Below are 22233 nucleotides of genomic sequence, written 5' to 3'. Positions count from 1 at the left end.
GGTCAACTTTTATAAATTAGCAGTGGATCCCACGTCTGTCTAGTCTGTGTTCCACAACTTCTGCGGTAAATAAGCGTACTTACTTCACCTATTCACTGTCATACATGCAGATCATCGATTTGACATAGCAGCGTTTTAAAATTTTTACATGTTTACACTTCGAACATCACTTTTATGAAAAATGAATGTTAGTGTAGTTAGATGCAAGTCACTTTGCCCAGGTTTCGAAGAGATTGGCTGATTTTTGCTTGCGATGCCGTGTAGAATGACCTTTGATAATACTACGGATAATATTTAGATTTGATAATACTTTTGGAAAAAAATTAAGTTTAATTTCAGTTTATTATTTTTATCTATATAAACATTATTTCATTATGTAATGTAGGACCACAAACGCAGCTATTTTACATCAATTTGCACGATTGAACAACGTCTACATTTTCGTAGTTACTTTATTCTGCAAATAAGGTCAAGATTTTTAACGCTGAAAAAGGTTTAAATTTTTTGTTTTGTATATACCCAAATGTAGTAGTTTGTCATCTTAAAGGTACACGTATGTGCAAGTTACCTAAGTCATAAATACGATATACATTTCTACGTTATGGGACATTTATGGGTAATATGTATTATTTCATTTTACATTCTTACTGCAGTCCAATATCCATAAAAATATTATTATTTACCGTTGTCGGTTGTCCCAGAAAATTGAAGATGGCGATACCATCCCATTTCCGAAGACGTAATCTGATATCTTGGAAATCGAAAATCAATCCTAATTGGGTTTTAAAAGTATACATATTTACAGAAAAAAAGCAATAATATATTAAGTAAATATTATCAATTCTAGGTTAAGTTAAAATATACATTGAAGTACAAATACCCCTCAAATTGTGATTACTGATTATAGAAATAAAACGTTCCAAAATTTGTAAAAGCGTTCTTAAATATTTTTCTCAACAATAACTATTGTTATTCCCTTCCACAATATTAAAATTTGTGGTAAATGTGTATTTTATCTAAATACCTAATTCTGTAAAGTAACTAATAAGCTTCCTGTATCACAATTTAATCTTATTTTGCCTGGACAGTGCCCTCTTCCTATCGGCGTGTCCGGATTCACTGTGGGGGTAATAAGCACCATAGTCCGTAGTTCGTGACTACGCTGTTGTTCTAACCAATAATTATTGTCTATGTGTTAACTAGTGTTTGTATCGTGCCCTGTCTGTAGATGCGCTTTCACGTGTCATATTTGAAAAAAAAAAACGTTAACATCTGCTGCGTAGTTAACCAATAATTCCGCGCAGTATCTTTTATATTACATGTGTGCAATATTAAAGATTTTTTGATATCGATTGCGGCTAGAGCTTAATTTTGTTCCTAATATGTGAATTGAATGACGTAACTCGAAAGGAGGAGGAAATGTATAACAGGAAAAAATTACATTTTTGTTGTTATTTGAATTCATGCAGCCGGCGGTACAGTATTTTAGATTAGGTTTTAGTGTTAATATGCACGTGAAAGCGAATGTTTTTCAGTGATACACACGTCCAGTAGATACTTCCTAATAGCCTCAGGTAGTTACAGATATGTGTTTTATCTGTCTTTTATCAGCATGCTCAGTATTCAAACGTAGTTGTTATATTTACAGAATATTTAGGTCATTAATGTATAGAAAACTGTGACATATACAAGTTTGACTTGGTACCTGGAACTTGATACAAACAGCGCTACTGCATGAAAAGGCTAGTCATAATATGTATACAATAATGGATCCTGATCGGGGAAAGTGGAAAACCGCTTCATGTTTTGTGTTTTATGTTTTGGAGTCTCATATTTTAAATTAGCTTTTCAATATATATGTCCATTTGTGTTTTCGTCCAAGGCTTCTTGATAATGAGTTGAAATCGCTTATTTTGTAATAACCAGGTTAATGTGATGGTTTTAATATTTAGTAAATTTCATATAAATTTTGTCTAGATGGAGCTGTTTGCATTGTAGGTACGCTGATAATTTGTAGTTAACAGTGATGAAATTTTTTTTAAATTAGCGTGATATGTAATTGACAATAAAGCACGGAGTGCGTTGATAAGATTTTACAATTATAAATCTTTGTTGTCTTTGCTTTGTATATTTTTAACTGCCTATTTAAATAGCCGATTGAGGGCTTCAGTTACGAAATGTAATGTTTAACAAGTGGATAAAACGGTACAGCTCTTCGCCGGATTCGCTGAGCGAGCGCAGCGGCGGCGAGGCGCGCAGCTTGCAGGCGTCCCCGGGCTCGTTGCACAAGCTCGCCGTGCCTCTTGCGCGCTGCGAAGTTCCTGAAGTTCGCGACGCAGCTGTTGCTGCAGCTGGACACATTAATCCTGACGCTCTCAAGTATGTTCCAAAACAAGCGTCACAGTTTTTTCCAGCCCAAAACGCGCAGCTCTACTGCTAAACTGTACTGACTCCGCGGCCTGACCTTTATCGTAATTATTAATTCATTGAGTTGTGTCAGAATAAAGTGGCGTCCCGTGTTCTCTGCCTACCCCTCCTGTGGGACTAGGGCTTCATTACACATTGAATTATAAATGTAATATAAATGGACGTAACCCAATTATAAGTCTACGAAGGAGTTCTAGTAACCAACTGGCATGCTGTGTGCCTAACAATTTTTAAACATCGTCTTCAATTCAATTCCAGCGATTAGTCGCTGGACTTGAATTAAAGACGAAGAAGAAGACGAGGAAGAAGCGGGAATACTTAGGTATTCCCTCAAAGTTTCGTTACCTTTGTACCCGGCAATCGGAGTCCTTATTTTAACACATTTGTTTATATTTATTATTGTTTATTGCAACAGAGATTTAGTGGAAGAGCTGCTGCCACTGCTGCGTGAAGCAGTGGATCGCAAACAAGAGAATATGCGTCGGCGTAGGCGCCGCGACGCTCTTCGCCTCAATCTCAACAAGATGCTACTCATCATCGCCCAGAGGAAAACTTTTGCTAATAGGTAAATTTGGAAAATATTTATTTGGAAATTTATATGTTATTTAATACATAATTTCTTTTGATTGACATTCAAAATTATTTAAACCCAACACATCAAACAATTTTTATTCCTAATTTAGTAAGACGGCTTTGACAAAGTATAGCTTAATTTGTCAACACGCTTCAGAACTAAGCAACAAGCTAACTTAATACATCATTACAGGAAACATTAAATATCCCATTCACAATCTCAGCAAAATAGCTTCAAATAAAAGTATGATATTTTTCTTGAACAGTGCGTTTGCAGTGGAGGGAGGTAGCTTACATGCAACCTTGACGGAATACCTAGACGGCGCGCGGCAATGTCTTGAAGTGGAAGCCGAGAAGGATGCGCCAGCCGCAAGGGAACAACGACTTACCTTTGCGGATTTCGTCACCGAACTTATCAAGAATTTTCCACGTTAGTACAAGATACCATCGTCTACCGCCACCTCAATTGATTTCATATTACATAGAGACCACTCTCTGCACGATCGTAGTAAAGCCGCAACATAATTTTTGGAGACGCAACTGAACGTCTTCTGTTTTGACCTTTTACAGTTGCCATGTTACCGCACGACACAGTGGTATTACACTGTTACTTGTTTTTAATGTTGTACCAGTCAGTTTTGCATCATGTGTATTGTATTGTTTTTATACTAACATGGAATGTCGTAACGTAGTAAGCTCTAATGAGTTACCACTTAACATCACTACGCTATAATAGCAAAAAACGGAAGTAAATTCTGCTAATCAACGACAAACTCTTTGCTAATAATCCTTCGTCTATAGTGATAAGAATTCAAATAATTGAGGTAACACACTAGATCTCATATACGAAATCTAATTTATAAAAGCAAAACCCAGACATGCCCATTTTGAACGAAAACAAACAAATAAAATCTGAAATTGTTGTTAAAGAAACTTTTAAGAAATTACTCCACTTTCTTTGTTTGTTATAATAATTACTATAAAGATTGAACACTAAGAAAAAAATTCTTCGATCCGGCTGGATTCGAACCAGCTAAAGAATAAGGCAGTAATAAATAATTAACTCATTAGCGTAATTACCGCTGTGAAAAGTAATTACCAAGGTTCAGAGAAACTATCGGTATGATGAATATGCAGAGGTCTAAAAATCAGGCGTGAAAAGTGAGTGAGATCTGTCAAAGTGAGAAAAAAGTTTTTAAAGGAAAATTTAAATATTCTAGGCACTAATACTATAATAAATATTGGTTGGAACTCTTTCAGGAATCAGGAAAAGTAAGGGCGTTTCCTAGGAAACGTAATATGAGAGACATGAAGACCTGTAGTTTCACACTACATAGCGTCTTCCAGCAAACCTGGAAGTCGCTGGTTCGAATTCAGACGGATCGAAGGAGTTTTTTCTTAGTGTTCGATCTTGTTATTAATAATTACAAAAATTTGTTAAATAATATGTAATCAAATTTTTTGACGATACAATTTGAAAATTGTTATCATTACGTCAATTATGTTGGGATTCATGCGAATAAATTCGAGCAGCTTTAAATGTACTAACTTGTAATTAATTGTCAATACAGTGGAGATACGTGCCTCGTTGATGAAGAAAGAGCTCTGTCGCAGCCTGTTCTGCTTGTTTTCGGGTTGGTGCGGACCACTTGCCAAATATCTAGGCTCGCTGGTGCCCGCACCGCCGCCGACGCCTGAAGTTGACGAGCGCCTTAACCTTTCGGCACTTAAGGTATGTTTTACTAGCGATAAGGCCTGCTTAGTACAGAAAGTTTTCTGGATTATTATAAATATTTTGTTAATTTTGACCTTCAAACATGATCTCGCTGGTGCCTCTGTTAAGCGTGAAACACACAGAGAGCTGGTGCGGGTCGGGTCAAGCGCGTTTCGGGTCTAATTCCCTGTAATTATATGGAAGACAACACACCGAGCGCGGGCACGGGACGGGCGCACGTGGCTGCGCTCGGTGTGTTGTCGTCCATATAAATACACGGAATTAGACCCGCCGCGGTCTCGAGTATATTATACTATGCTAGTAGCCTGGTATATTATTATTATTGACGTAAATTGAACTCTCATTTTTTTTACAGGCCATGAGCGCCCTAGTCTCTTGCGGACCCTGCTTTGCGCCTAACGCGCTAGCCGAAGACGGCACCCTCTATCCGTGGCTTAGCGAGATGTTATCATCTACAAATGACAAGGTTTGTATTTGTTACACTATGACAGGTTTATTATTTACTAAACTTTAAATCGGATTAGCAACTGCAGAAGCAGTAGAGCTCCTTGTGAAAGAGTCCGTCCAGTGAAGTATTGCCAACTTTATTTCTGACTTCAAGCAGTAATGTAAGCGTTACTGCATTTCGGTTTTGAAGGGTAAAGGGTGCTAGCGAAATTACACGCACATGGGACTTGTCAACGCATGTCTCAAGGTGACCGGTGCCGTGGCAGTGCTCCTCAGTTCTTTGCAATTTAAAGCTCGAAGTAGCACTGTAACTGTCATGGAGAGGCGTGTCTCTTACCACCAAGCGCATATTATACTAGTTTGTCTCTTCGCTTGATATTATAAAAAAAGAACGCCACGTTCAAATAGACATGATAAAATGTGCTCGTTACCCCTTATATGAAAGATATAAAAAAATATCTGCTCACTACTTTCATTAATAACAGAAAAGAATTGTAAAATATACCTCTTGTGTTCATAAGTTTTGAGACAAACTGACTTTAATAAATAAAACAAAATAATACTAGCAGCTCAATTTTGAATTTGGAATGTTTGTTTTGTTTGTAAATTTTTCTAATTCATTTCTATTATTTTTGTCGTGATGGAGGGAACAAAACAATTACGTGCGACTGTAATTTCGCTACACATGGCGGAACAAAATGGAGATTTTCCGTGACGTAAAATGTTTTGGAGTAAGCCGCAACTTCGTGTATTATACCATAAAATGTTACAAGGAGACTGGTTCTCTAAAAGGTCGCCAAAAGAGTGGTCGCCCAAGGTCTGTACGACTGCGATCATCAAAATAATCAGAGAGCTATTTCACCGAAACCCATGTCTCACGCAAAAAAAACTCGAAGACAAGCATTTCGCGTGTTTTATTCAGCAAAATACTGAAATAGAATCACAAAATAAATGCCTGCAGTCGTAGGAAAGTTCGCTTCCCAAGTGAACGTCTTCGTAAATTACGACGCGAATGACACGATGCGAAAAAAATAATCTTCACAGACGAAAAAATCTTCACTGTCCAAGAATCTTTCAACCGATAAAACAAAGCTTAAAAAATAATATTACGGCGCATAAGACTAAAACGACTCAAGCTTGGTTACCGGAAAGCTGGATCGCGGCGGAAGAATGGCCCAGTCCTGATCTTAACTAAATTGACTGTTCTCGAGAACTGAATTGGAGCTCAGAGCCTGCTAAAACTCCCACCCAAACTTGAATTCTCTAAAGCGGGCCCTCATCAAAGAAGCGAACCGACTCCCATGGAAGAAGGTTCGTGGCGCGATCCAAAACTGTCCCGGACGTCTTTGTATTAGGAAAAGATGCGGTCATTTTGAGTAGTAATTGCAGTTGTTGGTTAGTGTCTAATTATCATAATCTGAGAGTTTTAAAAATATAACATAATTCTGTAAATTTTTATGTAACTTTTATTTCGTCTCAAAATTTATGAACATACTAAGTAGTATATCGCAATAATTTGTTGGCTGGAAATAAATTACACCTTTGTTTATTGTAAGTTGTTTTCCGTACAAGATATACGAGCTGGCCCGTGAAACCATAGTGCTCCTTCTGGATTGCAACCCCGACATCGGCCCACTGTTGGATTGGACCGTAGACAAGTGCTTCACTGGTACCCCTCGCGTCGCTGATGGTTGCTTCATGGCTCTTGCCACCATATTCAGCGCTAGGTAAGTGCCTCAATTATTAATCATTAGAACATCATAACATTCACTATTCACAAGTTTCTGCAAAATTGTAATTTATCTCACAATTTTCCGTTAAAACTGTCGACAACAACTACATGAGTATTTAAAATTTTACGAATACCTACAATCCTGAAAACGTCAATTTACTCCGTTTTAAGAAACAGAGTAAAACATGCGTGTTTTTTATTATTTCATATGGTTATGAAATAATAAAAAACATTTTCCAAACAAATACTCATATACTCCATTGTGTTATTATTATTTGTGTCAAATGAGATGTCACCATAATGTGTTTAATATTACTTTTGAAAACAATTTTACTGAGACCGTGTAGACCTAGGTCTACACTCTTTCGTTTTTTTATGATACCAAGAGACGGGCCGAACAAGTTGTGCACTTGGTGGTAAGCAACACACCCGTCCATAACTGTCACGATGCCACTCGGAGCTTAACATCGCAAAGACCTAAGGTGCACTGCCGCTGCCCCCGTCGCGTTGAGGCATAAATTGACAAGTTCCATGTGCCTGTAATTTCACCAACGTTATACACATCACGCTTTCAAGAGTCTGATTTAACAACCGCATACACAATTGAAAAAAATGTGCAGTGTTATAATATTCATAAATTTAATATGTATAGCAGTAGCAGTTGAGCTCCTTGTGAAAGAGTTCATCCAGGATACTACTGCCACCTTACCTATTTCTGCCGCCAAGTATTACTGTGTTCCGGTTTTGAAAGGTAAGGGTGCTAGTGAAATTACAGGCAAATTGGATTTGACAACTTATGTCTCAGGGTGACGGGCGCGGTGTCAGTGCCCCTCAGATCTTTGCGATTTAAAGCTCTGAGCTCTGAGGCACTACAACTATTATGGATAGGCGTGTGGCTTGCCATGAGGTGCCGAACTTGCTCATCCCGTCACTTAATATTATATATAAAAAAATAATGTTATTAATCATTTGTTACGTAAACTAAAATAAATAATACTAAATGGAGTTTCGTTAATTCTGAGAAAAAAAGAATATTAGTAACGTACTTTCGAGACCCGTCTGACGGTGTAATTTTTGCAGCACCATCTAGCAGAGTAACCGCGAACTACTGACGTAACTTAGTTTACGACAGATGCTCCCTTATACTAACTTTTACGTCTTAGTATAAAGGCTCTACTCCCAGATGGCGACATTGTTTTCATATATTTAAATTCGGAAACTATTACAATAAAATATACTAAATAGACCCTTACTTTTTTCGCGGCAAAAAATGCAATACCATAAATGTATGTCAAATTAATAAAGACAATGAAGAAGTAAGTAAGTAAGTTAAAAAAAAAATATCTCCTAGAGACGACAATATATTTTTTTCTTTTAATTTGGCAATTTTAATTTTATTGCAAGTACGCAACCTTCCCATTTTCTATTTGGAGTTTTAAGTATAATATGTAATTTTTAAACATCTTAAATACCTTAAATATCCATTTTCTATTTGGATATTTATGATTGCAATGCAAGGAATATATTGTACTGAATAGTAATTCATAGCACGAAATGTAATATATGCAATTCGTACGTAAATACTTTCAATAAATTATTATGATTAGACATCGGATTATATGCACTATCAAAATGCCAAAATATGCATGCAAATATGCACTAAAAAAGGGCGAAATATGCACAAAATATGCACAATCAAAAAACCATTATTAGAATTAACTTTATTTCTACAATATACAATAACATATTTTTCAAGGTTTTCTGGCGCAAATTTGTGACGTTTGTCACTTAAAACTAATTTATATGCTGAAAATGACCTTTCAACGTCAACTGACGTTACCGGACAGAACTTAAAATTTGGCGCCATTTCTGCCGAGACCTCTTCAGGCAGAATTTGTCCGGTGCCGTTGATAAATGCGAATAGCGAGTCGAGTACCTACGCTCGCGGATCGCTCTCAATGCGCTCTCGCAGTGCGTGCGAGGGCGATGTGTTGATGTGTGGTGTGGGGACGGCGGCGTAGTACAACACGTCTAACACGTATAAATACTAAAATAAGCACTGTCAATGAAAAAGTACCAAAATATGCAATAACGCTATAAAAATAGCATTATATGCGTTTGCATATGCAAACATGCAAATGCATATAATCCGATGTCTAATTATGATATTGTATATAGGATATTCAGTAACTACAAGTAAGTAGGTAGTGTAATTGTCTAGAACGTATTTTCAGTTACCAATTGTTGTTATCCACAACAAAGAGGTGATTTGACAAGTATGGCTTTAATTAGCACTCGTAACGGACATAAAACGGTCAAATATAAAAACATAATTTTCATTTGTTTGAAAAAAAAATGCAAACTTTGCATTTAGTATGACGTAAGAAACGGCAATAGCTGTTTATGACGTTAGAGCTTAAGCTTCATACTTACGATCGTTTTGCAAAAAGAATGGGCGAGGCATTCCCACTGATTTTAACCATTAATTTGTCTAAATATTAGTTGAGACATCGCGAAACCAACCTCCCCATTCAGTACCATCGGGCTGGCTATTCATACTTAAAATTAGGTTGTCTTGCTGGCGTGTGAACTTTTTGTAGTCAAATTAAACGGAAATTGGTTCAAGCTCCGTTACAGCATGTTTCAAGCGTGTTCTTCGTCGTTTCCCGAGGAGCAATCAAAACCATTTACAGAGTATATGAAAGGATATTAATATACATGAGCTGAAATTTTTGCCCCATCTCGTCACGGTATTTTTGTGCAGTCATGCTGCCTCTTATCTAAATGAGGTCGGTTCGTGCGCCCGGACAAATTCTCGCCCACTTCATGAATGTATTAAAGAATGCTGGAAATGGCTTCCTCAGCTTGAAACCCAATCCAAATGCCAGATCTTCGCGAATCCGAGTAAAATCGAAACATAGAGATTAAAAGATATAAAAATGAATGTTTGTTTGTATAGCGCTTATGCGTTCTATTATTTTTCATCCAGTTGCGATATTTTTTTTTAATTTTAGTGTTAATCCGATTAAAAACTTTTCGTGTATTGTGCCATTTCAAAATATCCGTTAGATCAGTAGTTTCAACAAATGTGTCTACAACTAAAAAGGTGACTCTTTTGCAGATGTATTTAAAAAAAATGTTTCTTTCAGTAGTACTGCAACTCATGTCGGGAATATAAATTGTTATTTACGCAACCTAGTGAACCTAGATTCCCATTAGAGAACCCACATTGATGTCGCGTTCGTTTGAAACATTGTTGAAGCGTGAATATACTTAAGCGAGGAGTTTGTTAGAGATTTATACTTCACTCTCATTAGTCTTAATAATATAATATACATGTAGTCCTGTCAATGTAATATTAGTATAATTTATAAATTTTTTTCACGCAAATAGTAGGTATTATTATTGTCTTATGTACTCGTTGGAAATTGGTGAATATCTAAGGAACGAGTTATGTAAAATATTAAAAATATCTGTTTCATTCACTCAGTGCTTGGGTGGTACAGTAGAGAAATTGTACTATTTTTCATCTTGTGGAAAATGAGCTTTGCAAACGAGCATTTCTCGTTTATACTATATTCTAGTAATATTCTAGTTTAATACACCTGACCTTTAAGAGTCGATACTACCTCAGTTCGAATTAAAAATTTTCCCGTATTAATACGGTTCATGTTGCTTGAGTCGAGCGGAAGGGACGCTGACTTTATTTCAGAATAATTTTTTTTACAAACGAAATTAAAGCCATTTGAAAAATGTATATCAAATAGTATACGTGTTCTATTTGCTTCAGTTGATATTTAAAAAATCATTGGTGTATGTAAAGTACCTATTCAATACAGCGGTTTTCATGTAAAATTTCGAGGTAAGTTTGTCTTTTCTTTTGTACCGTGAAAATTTTTAGGAATCGTGTTTTCACACCACATATAGTAATCAGTGCATATCCTCAATATTACTACATTTTTTTCCAAAGTGATTGATTCAACACTTTCACTGTTATGCGGAATCAACCAAAGCCATTTGAGATCGTGTAGGTTTTATTAAATTTTTCACCTTAGTGACGTCCCTAGAACCAACATTTTTTTGTATAATCTAAACACACACAAAAGGCAACTGCGATCGTATATGTATTTTTTGCCACAAAGTAACATTATCCCGTATTTACGTAGTGAGGGTAATGTTAACAAATACGAAATCGTTCTGAATTACCTAAATGTAACAATTAATTCGACTCACGGGATTACGATTAGTGATGACCGTCAACATAGCACAAGGCTGTGTGCGAGCAGGACGGTGCTATTTCCTAACATTCCAACATATTACTTTTCTTTGTCTACTCATTGCGCTAAATATTTGTTTACTGAGGGCGTGGCTGACAATTGACCAAGCAAAAAACATACAAAATGTTAGTCAAAATGCCTTGTATTATATTTGGAAACTCCAAAGCAATAGGTCAAACAGTGACTGAAAAACTGAAACCGGAATAGCAAATATTCGTATTTTGAAGCACCATCTGTAACTGTGATTGTGAGTGACTGCGAGTTATGAAAGTCGTACCGACTTTGCATAACTGGACAAAAAAGATTTCCTGTAATACTAAAATTCCTTTATAAATATGAACTGCGATGGTGCCACCCTCGAGACAAAGTAATACTGCTGCGCCGTAACTTTATCTCATTTGCTCACCACATTGCTACGTGGCCATGTACATGTAAAGCTGTATTACCACGCACTCACTCACGTACTCACTCATTCACTGGTCTGATTGTTCTCCCAAAGGAAGACGACATGGTTAAAAATTTACGAGCAGTGTGGTCGGTTAGGATTGCTGGTACAAAAAAATCAAGATAGCGGATTCAATATGACAGCCAAATAAAGGTGCTACGATCCCTCTGAAATCTGGCATTCATGAGTTTAAGGGATTTTAGGAATCCAATCCAGAATCAATTTAGTTATTCCCTTTTCAACTAGATGTTTCTTGTTATTTTATGCCTAAATGAACAGTGTAATATTATAGATCATCGTACGTGACGTAATGAATGTTTGTCATAATGATAATATATTATAACGAGCCCTGTACCCCACCTACGGTGAGGTCGGGCTCGGCCTGCGGCGCGTGGTCAGGTTCAGTTCACGTGGTGTACTCTTGCTCTTCGGTGACACAGCAGTTAATACTATGGGCGCTTGATGAGGAGGTCGATTCCCGATTTGGTTTTGGTCTGAGTATTCTCGGTTATCGTTCTTTTGGTATTCATAGTACAAGAAATTCGGCAGTGTTTGGCATTTTTTCCCCCTAAATACTTCTCTTTGGCATAGCTTTCAAGAAAATGGAATCTAACAGAGCGACGGTTAAGATACAACAACGCTAAGTATCTCATATCCACTACATCGGGAAGTATGCCTTACATTTTTACAGTTATGAGGTCTTGTACACGTAATCTATTACGCCTCCGTATATTACACCCAGGCTGTTGACCAATGTTACCCTCTATGACATTCCTTCGTACCTATCTCTGAAAGTTTTCGTTATAGAAGACCTTGAAATTTGTATGTCGGCCATCTTGTTTATTTGAATTTCGAAATTTTTTTAGTTCCTGCGGAAATTGTCCAGGGTGTATCTCATAAAAATGCACAATTATTCCTGCCATATATTATAGTTTCTGCAGGCCCTTGATCACTCTTTTATATTTTCTACATTCAGGTCCTTTCATATTTGATTCTTTGCTTTGGAACGTATACGCGTACAACGATATAAATATTTTCTTTGTACCATTTCGGGAAGTATGCGTTCTATTTCTATCAATGAGTCTAAACTTGTAGTTTTATATATATAATAATAAGATTTCCCCTACGAGGCTTTGTGTATGTATTGACTTAACTAAGAAAGATATTGTTTGAGATGCTGAATGCACTGAATATTTCCGAACTGAATGAACTTGCAACGCATAGTTCGGACTTCGATATCGCCTTGTTAAAAGTTACTTGGGAACAGGGAGTGAAAAAATGCCGACTTCCTCGGAGGGAGATGCTACGGGCCTCACTTTACGCGGACACTTTTAGCCTCGCAAATTTACTCTATAATACTTGCGCTATAAACTCCCAAAAATTTGATCAATCCTCCGGATGTCAATTTTCTGCCTGACCGCCGTTTTGGATCCGCTCTTTTGAAGACATTTTTCGACAAGCAGTTGGAGGCGTATCTGACTATGGTGAATGTCATGTTTTTATACATTTCGATCATTTTGCTCTTAAAGTGCAAAGACGTTTTTTAAGTGTAATGTTTTCAATGTTCCATGTTCAGATCATCCCATATATATTTTTTTATATATGTAACCGATTAAGACGATACATGTCTTTTTAACCCCGATGCGTAAAGAGGAGTTTGCAGCCTTTGCCTGTCCGTGAACGCGCACACACATCGTAACTCCCTAACAGATTCAATCGGAACTGGTCTTTGCTTTGTTGGATAAACATGTATTCAGGTGTTTGAAGATCATCAACCCATCATTGCTAGATCAAGTGCACATACAATTAATTTAAGATGTTTTGGTTTTTAAATGTATGTTTGTTGTGAATAGTCAAAGAAATAAATATAGATAGAACGGCGATATGGGTGGGTCATTTATTTTTACGCCGTGGTTGGCTAAAGGGAAACGTCCTGACGTTTTAAGGCAATCAGCGTTCATCCCTTACGTGAAAGGAATAACGGACAAAATCGTTACAGTACTAAAAAAGTACTCTATAAAAAAACGGTGTGCGCACAGGTACACGCACGTATGCGTTCACGGACAGACAAACGCCGTTATCTAAGGTCACGAGGCATGTCAGATCACCTAAGGATGTAATCCCCTTTCAATCTCCGGGCGTTTACAAGATTGATTGCAGTTGTGTACCTATATTGGGCAGACAAAACGCACCATACCGGAAAGAGTTAAAGAAACACATCGCGGCTGTTAAGGACCGTCAGCTCAATAAGTCTGCAATAGCCGAGCATTTGCTGGAATCAGTACCAAACCACTGGATTGAGCTTCATAATCCCAAGATCCTTTCTACAGAAGCTATTGAAATTAAAAAACACCGTAATTTCAACCGAGAAGAAGGTTTTAAGCTTTGATAGTCATGAGTTCCAGTTATCAGCAAATGTAAATGACAATGACGGAGGCATTCCCAGCTTGCAGTGATCCATTCCCAGCTTGCAGTGGTCCAGGCACTGGCTTTCGTTGGCCACTGTTCGGCTTGGGTACCCGGTTCGCGACTGCACCACTGACTCTCGGGCCGGTGGCTTTGGAGTTCACGAGAGTCGACTTCCAGTCCAGGCTGTTCACGCATGAAGATTCATTTTTATAAATAGCGCCTAAATTTTACTTAAGAAGCAAATATTTTAATGGTTGATTTTGCTATTTCTCCAATTCAAGGCGTTTTTTTTCTCAATATACTTTGAATAGTGAGAACCGATTTTTATTATCTCCAGTGTCAAGTTCTGTATAGTGGCGAACTAGGGGATATTTCAATAAAACTTAATAGATAATATCCGTGTATAATTCCACATACTTTTGAGGTCGGTTTTTATTATATCTAGCTATAACCAGCATGCCTTTCAGTGCCACTGAAAAAAGAAACTGTCTTTTAGCTATAAAGAAGATTGCTAATACTTTGAAACAACATTTGTCTTTTGTTTTTGTGGTACAAAGTGTCTACAAAACTTTTGGGCATAGATATTACAACTCAAAAAGTTTTGTCGCAATCAATAATAATGGAACGCATACGGGACAAACATACAATAATTTTTATATACGTACGTAGATGAGTACAGCAATGTAGTAATGACAATTTATATACTTCGAGTTTTTAGAATTAGAACAACTGTAAACAACGTATAAGGAAGCGGTGATCGTAAACCTTTTTCTTAGACCATAAGTTACAGTAAAGGAAAACATCGTGAGAATTGATGACAAATGACAAATTGCAAATGGCTTTATAATTGTTATTATTTTGTATTAAGTACGTAGTAACTATTAAGTAATCTGGAATTAAATTACCGTTTAATATTTGGAATATTTTCTTTAAGCTTTTTTACAGAGCACGTCTTTGAAATAAATTGAAAGAGAGAAATTTTTAATTTAATATTTAGTGATACTACATAACGTAATAATTACCTAAAGGTAATTAGTAAACAAATGTTGTCTCCTTCTAGAATAGATGAACTCAACACTTCTCGAGGAAGTTTATTAACCTCCTCTAACTTTCTCTGACATCAAAATTAGCGGGTTGTATAGACTTACCATCGACAATCCAATAAGCTTCTTAATCCAGTGTTGCCATATCTATTTACATATTTACATCTGGATATCGCGAACGTCGCGACAAGAGTAGTAATAAATATATCTGTGAAGATATTTTTAATTATCACCTAAAGTGCCAGTGCAGCCCGACCGCACTAAACCCTCGAATTGTACTCAATGCTATTGTAACGTGAATTAGTATATCATAAAAAATGAAATAACAATAATAAATATTTAATAATACGTTTAGACAATCCATTTGAAAAGAAACGATAGTGTACCTTGCCAAACAATATGATTACAGTATATAAACATTTTTATATTCAAAATCATCCTGTTATTTATTCAAAACAACACTACTATTGATGCTTTGGACATAGAGAAACATAAAGTGGTAAATATTTCCATTCCTATAACAATAAGTAGATATTATTAATATAAGCGTACTTGTTGAACAAGTAGATTGTTAACATCGGAGTCGCATGAATTCTCGGAATATGTATCGACAATATCATGCACGAGAAATGCCTGCGTATTGCGCTTTGCAAAGCACAAGCAATTTAAAGGCGTTTTACCAAACAAAGAATGATAACTTTAAAAAAAGGTCATAATAGAATTGCTATAAATCACACCTTGTATCCAGACATTTTATTTATAGTTATAAAAAAATAAGCACATAACACACAAATAATCACCCTTCATAACCGTACAAAGGTCTATTGGGCGTCAATCGGTACGCTGTCAATCAAAAATATAGCTCAATGTATTGCTATATTGAATTCTGACGAATGGGAGCGGGAATGTTATGTTGCTTTACGTTAAAATATTAGAAATTAAGCGTGCAGTAATTTCTATGCAAAAAGCTCTGCTAGTAAAAGTTGTTTTTAATGCTCTTAAAATTCGGTTAATAACAATAATGTGCCAGACAATCTTATCCAATTACTTAGTCTCAAACTGAGGAATTTCCTTTACTATGAGTAACAGAGCAACGGATTTCACTCCAGGACATTGCCCAGAAAACCCAGACCAAAACAAATTGATCCTTCTACCGAGATTCGAAACCTGGGTCACGTCATCGGACCATTGAGGTCGTCGTTGTTAACTGTATTATTAATCTTTGTGTACTTAAATGCGTCAAATTATTGTCGGAAATATGCCACAAGGAACGTCAAAATTTAATATGCCGGTTACGAAAGTTTCAAGAGACCTGAATGGTTGAAATACCTACTTACATTCTCGTGTGCTATACTTGTGAATGTATTAGCGAAACTTTGCATGTAATACACTCTAGCGATTCATAACTAACAGATTTGCATCTTATTTTTTCTTTTTATCCAAAGTAATATTATAAATGCGACAGTATCTCTGTCTGTTACGTTTTCACGCCTGAAGCGCTAAACCAATATTGATGAATTTTTTATAGAGATAGATGGGACCTAGGAGAAGGACATAGGCTACTTTTTATCACAAAAAATAAATCTTAAAGGGGGTGAAACAAGGAAATTAATGTTTGTATGAAGAAGTAATGAAACTACGAAAAATAGTATACTACAATAGGCCAGTGTTGGGCAAAATTTAATTGTTCACGCAACTAACAATTGATCAATCGTTAATCACAAATATCTACAATTAACAATTAATCAATTTTCAATGTTTTTGATTAACAATTAACAATTAAAACTGACAATTATGATAAATTTATATGGGGGTGAGTTAGGGCGTTGGTTGTGGGGGCTTGTTGGGAGCCTGCTGGGGGCAGGTTAGGGGGCCGGTTGGGGGCCCGGTTGGGAACCCCGCTTGGGGGCCCCGGTTGGGGCCCAGGTTGGGGGGCCCGGTTGGGGGGCCCCGGTTGGCCCCCGGTTGGGGGCCCGATTGGGGGCCCCGGTTGAAGGCCCCGGTTGGGGGGCCCGCTTGGAGGCCCCGTTTGGGGGCCCGATTGGGGGCCCCGGTTGAAGGCCCGGTTGGGGGGCCCGGCTGGGGGCCCCGGTTGGAGGCCACTGTTGGGGGGCCCGGTTAGGGGCCAGTTAAGGGGCCTGATGGCTCCGAACCGGACCCCCCAACCGAGCCAACTAACCGGGGCCCCCAAACGGGCCCCCAACCGGCCGAAATTGATTTTAATTGCAAATTTAATTGCAATTAAAATCAATTCAATTGAAATCAAGTGCCCCATGGCACTCGTGATGCGTCCATACGCAAACAACCACAAATTACACCCAAACTCGAGTTGCGAATACCAGCCCGTTGCACCAAGTACCAAGTACACCCAAACTCACGAGAGAAATAAATGTAGCCCATATATGCGTTGCTGACCAGCGTGGTAACAGTTCGGTCACAGAGGCTTTATATTGCATGTTATGTAGCATAGAACAGTTGGTTCCTTCTTGAAGTTTCGGAAGGGATCAGTTTTGTGCATCTAATAAAAGACTGTAACGCAAAATCTTTATTTTGTATTAGTTAGAGTGGTAGATTACAACCATGAGTTAACCAAAAATCGCACCCAGTACCGATCGTAGAAGATATACATATATAGGTTGACAGAGTAAATAGTATAAAAAATGTTGTAAAAGTATACAGACAACATAGAAAACTGCATGGAGGTATCTGCATTGTTCTAAAGATTTCAATACTTCCTTTTCTTGGGAACGTCCATTTTCTCTGTGCTTGTAACCTCATTTAGGAAACGCTAAACATTTAAAACCCTTATAAATATTTATGTTTTGCCTTGAAGTGGCATTCCATAATTTTGTCACTGAATTATTGTGTAGTCCCATAATTACGCTACTTTGATTCTGATATCTTTTATAAAATAAGTCTAGTTTTTATGTATCACCTTCATAAATATACTCGTAAATGTTTACTTCATATTCTGTTATGTGTATTGATAGATTCGAGATTCGAAAATATGATACTAATTTAGAATACATATCTGTGACGCTGCAGTCAACCCATATGAATGCACCCGAAATTATTTATGTATATAATTGTCTTGGAAAATTCGAGTATTATATTATGTACCTATATTAATGCGACAAATCTATCTTGGTCCAATCAACGTCGCTACTTTATTACTTTATTATTTCCCCTTTTAATCCGGGCCCGTTTTTTGTATTACGTTTGTATATGTGAGAACCAACTTTCGTTTCCTCAGATATTGCCGATTATTTCTATTAATTAATTTCTATAGAGGGGGAACAAATTATTATATCGTGCACTGTCGAATTCTGGCAGACATAGGTCTGCCAGAATTTGAAAGCTTTATAACTCTCGCTACTTTCCGACTTTATGACGATTTATTTCGTTTTTTAATCGCATTAGGAAATATTACATGAAATAACAACTATGTATCAATTGGGGTTTATTTTAAAAATGACGTATACCTCGGTTCCATAAATTATCAATGCCGGGTCTCATTGACCGCAAAATAATATTTTGAGACATCGAGATTTACTTGTCATTTTATCAAAAGCTGTTTAAACAGTTTTCGATAAAATCGTATTCCTCTACTACCCTACTCTTCGTAGTCTTTTGATTTTTATGAGAGCACGTGTCGTGGCTCCGGAGTTTAGTTTAGTGAAACGACTGGAAAACTGAGAAAATTGACTTTGTAAATGTATCGGTCTCGCCAAGACAACTTATTGTTACAATTATAAGTCATCTCTATTTTTAACTTAATACGTGGGTATTAAGAGTATTACTCAGGGGAGTCAGTGCTAAAGATATTGTTTAAAGTTAAGAAATTGAATGAACACTCGCTTAATTAAAAAGTAAAATTCATGTAATGAGCTCTGCGCGGAGGGGTCTTATTAACAGTCCCTACGATATTTTTTAGGTGTACGATGGCGAAGTTTTTTCATATTTACGGAAAGTTCCATGGTCAATATCTTACAAATACTTATGCAAATAGATTGAGTATATTTGAAGGGTACTGAATAAATAACATTTGAGTTGTATTTATTTCTAAAAGCAAATTTTCCTAAGTAGCCGCATTTCGACCTCGCCGTGTTCTAAATTCACTTGCAATGACATGCTGAGATTTTAAGATATCAAGTGGCAATTGTCGCAGGTAATTATGTACAACTAACTACCCACTAATAGGTACTTAGTCAAGGTCGGAGGTAGAGTAGCATACATACACTCGTAACCTCCATGAATGTGAACTTTTGAGTAGGCACAAAAAATAGAATTATTTGAATTAATTATATGACAATCAATGATTATACCTTTATAACTAAAAGGTCTATAAATATATTTTGGGCTTTAATTGCCCGATATTGCGCTTGAAGATTAAAAAAGATTTCGTCCAAAAACAGCGTTACGGGGTTTTCAAATATAGCCGATACGCGTGCTGGACGGTTTCCTGTATTATACTGTATTATGTTTTCTTGCGGCGATGCAACTGAGAGCTTTTACCGGGAAAATTTAGCTGAGTAAATTAAGATTAGTCTAATGGACTAAAACAAATATATAAAAACGTTAATGTTCAAATGTTCACTCGCATAGTGTTTCCAATTAGAATTATTGGATCTGACAAATGTGTATTTAACCTGTGGGCGGTTCTACGTAGCTTTCAAGTACAAAATTATATGTCACCACATTGTCGTAATTAAAAGTAAATACCTTACTTACTTGGACCTTTGTAATGGTCGACTCCTTTGTTTAATTAAAAAATGAAAACGTTCAACGAGAAACAGTAATGAAAACAAATATTAAGAATATTTTTTTTAATTGTTACAGAGAGTACCCGTGCGATCACTACACGGCGATCATCAACGTAACGCTAATGTGCACTGGATGTCCTCGTGCACCCATTCATGAAAGCGCCTTACAGCTGCTTCAACTGTTGGACAAGCGGTTTTTTGGCACGGTGGGTCTACTGCCCGCAGACGATGATAATGGTAAGCATTCATTTTGTACATTAGGAAAAATACATCAACCACACATTGTACTGTAAATACTCGTTTACTTCGCTATAGTACCCTTTTCTGATTAGACATCATTTATCGTATAGTACATACCTATAAGTATCCGATAAATTAAGTGTTACAAAAATATGTCGTGAAACATTCGTCTGAGGTAGTTCCTGTTACTCTAACTCCGATCTTCTGCCATATTGAATGCCAGTGACACTGCTGTCTTTGAAAATCTGCAGATTTGATGCTAGTGACCAAAGCCTTTTTAGATATAAGCACCTTAAATATCATGAAGTAATAATAGTATTTGTTTTACATGTGAAGGCCTACAGATATTCACTGGCGCATTACTTCCTATATATATAAGAACTTCGCATAAGCCGCTTAGAAACGTTAATATAGGTCAATATAGGTCATAATTATTATATTATATATATTAATATATTATATATATTAATATATTATATATATTAATATATTATATATATTAATATATTATATATATTAATATATTATATATATTAATTATCGGCGTACCTATTCTATTATTGTATATTCTATAATTTAGCTTTCATGTTTATGTGAAAAAATTGTATAAGAAAAAGCATTATGTTGTGGATATTTTTGAGGAGGGCTTAATTTATTTATGATTTGGCGAGTAATTAAAATTATATTACATTTCATATCACTGTCATATTCAAATACATACATGACATACTCAAATTATATTACATATCATAACGTGTATTGAGGGCAAACATATGTATCTAAATACATACACTTATCATAAGCTTGTCACCAAAGCTCTTTCAAATGCCAATACATATTATTTATGATATAGGAAAATGGTTACATATTTCTTGATTTCTCTAATACATACGCACATACATGTTATTGCAAAGTATAGTAAATACACATTTTTATCCTTACATATACCATTACATGTCGACCTATCGCAATTGAAATGTGTTAAGAAACTCGATACTGTGTGTACAGTGTATGGGATATTTGTGTAGAAAGATAAGGGAATTCAATAAAATCAATTAGGACGACAAGGAGTGGAAAAGTTCACACACTTTTTATATTTGCTATAATATAACTTCCAATGGTGAATAACCGATTAAATGACCTTCGGAATATGATCATGTTGGTGAGTCCTGTAAAAAACGAGGAGAAGTAGTACGGTTCAGTCACAGTATTCCAATATTTTCACTACAGCAGCGCAACGCCTTTGATGTTAGTCGATACTGCCGCCTATGTAGATACTTATGCTGCCATACGCAGATAAACAAGGGTTGTCGCAAATTGAAAAGAATAAAATAATTGTGATTACTTTTCTAGTGTACTCATTTAATAGACTAACATCTGTTGCACTGTCAAACATATGAGGTCAAATGCGCACTTACATTAGAATAAAAAAAAACATTTAAGTGACATTTTATTTATAAATGTTTTCAGTTTTCTATTATTAAATTTAACTATGTAATACATTTGGGTGACTTATTTAATCATAAAATGGAGAAAACTTGAGCATAGCCGCGATATAAATTCTACTTTACTAAGTAAATCAAATTATGTATCTAAAATATTGTTTCGTAACTGTCATATTTCGATGTCGAATTATATTCGTACATATAATTGTATACATCGAACATTTCGTGTACATCACTATGTTTGTATTACATATTATAATATTTTAAGTCGCACACACTTCTACGTTAGCGCTCGACCCCGCAAACTAAGCGTATTTGTGTGATACGGCGCAAATACCCATCACTGCTGTAAGGACATTGATTGCGCAACTGTATGGTTTGGAAAACTTGTTCGGTACTGTACTACTGTCCTGTAGACCATGTTTCTCAGAAATAAGTATAGGGTACATGTTAAATTGTCACTTACTTTTTAAAGAAGCTGCATGTCGAAGAAGATTGATTCATAAAACATTTGGACGACGTGTAAGCTATATAATCCGCGTTCGGCCACTTTAAAGGGTTGTTGGTTTTACACTGTCACTTTGGTAACTGTATCCCCTGTACTTGTCGTATGTATATTATAATATTGTACTTTGTTTATGACCTTGTACATAAAAATGTACATAACATGTCAAGTGATTCAGATCCAGACTATATT

At 36.3% G+C, this 22233-nt stretch overlaps 1 protein-coding gene across 3 annotated transcripts in view; it reads left to right on the top strand.

Annotated features, from left to right (window-relative positions):
• The window catches only part of LOC113227999 (protein furry), a 118268-nt gene that overhangs the window by 9261 nt on the left and 86774 nt on the right, over positions 1-22233 (top strand). For all 3 annotated transcript variants that reach the window (XM_026461135.1, XM_026461117.1, XM_026461126.1), the window contains 7 exons: positions 2212-2379; positions 2843-2992; positions 3267-3430; positions 4572-4732; positions 5091-5201; positions 6755-6909; positions 19928-20088. In XM_026461135.1, the coding sequence (XP_026316920.1) occupies positions 2212-2379; positions 2843-2992; positions 3267-3430; positions 4572-4732; positions 5091-5201; positions 6755-6909; positions 19928-20088 (1070 nt within the window). The remainder of the gene's footprint in view (positions 1-2211; positions 2380-2842; positions 2993-3266; positions 3431-4571; positions 4733-5090; positions 5202-6754; positions 6910-19927; positions 20089-22233) is intronic.

Source organism: Hyposmocoma kahamanoa, unplaced genomic scaffold, assembly GCF_003589595.1.
Source record: "Hyposmocoma kahamanoa isolate Upper Pololo Valley unplaced genomic scaffold, ASM358959v1 100021, whole genome shotgun sequence".
Classification (NCBI taxonomy): Eukaryota; Metazoa; Arthropoda; class Insecta; order Lepidoptera; family Cosmopterigidae; genus Hyposmocoma; species Hyposmocoma kahamanoa.
Note: the sequence above shows the minus strand (reverse complement) of the source record. Positions and strands in the feature narration are given on the sequence as shown.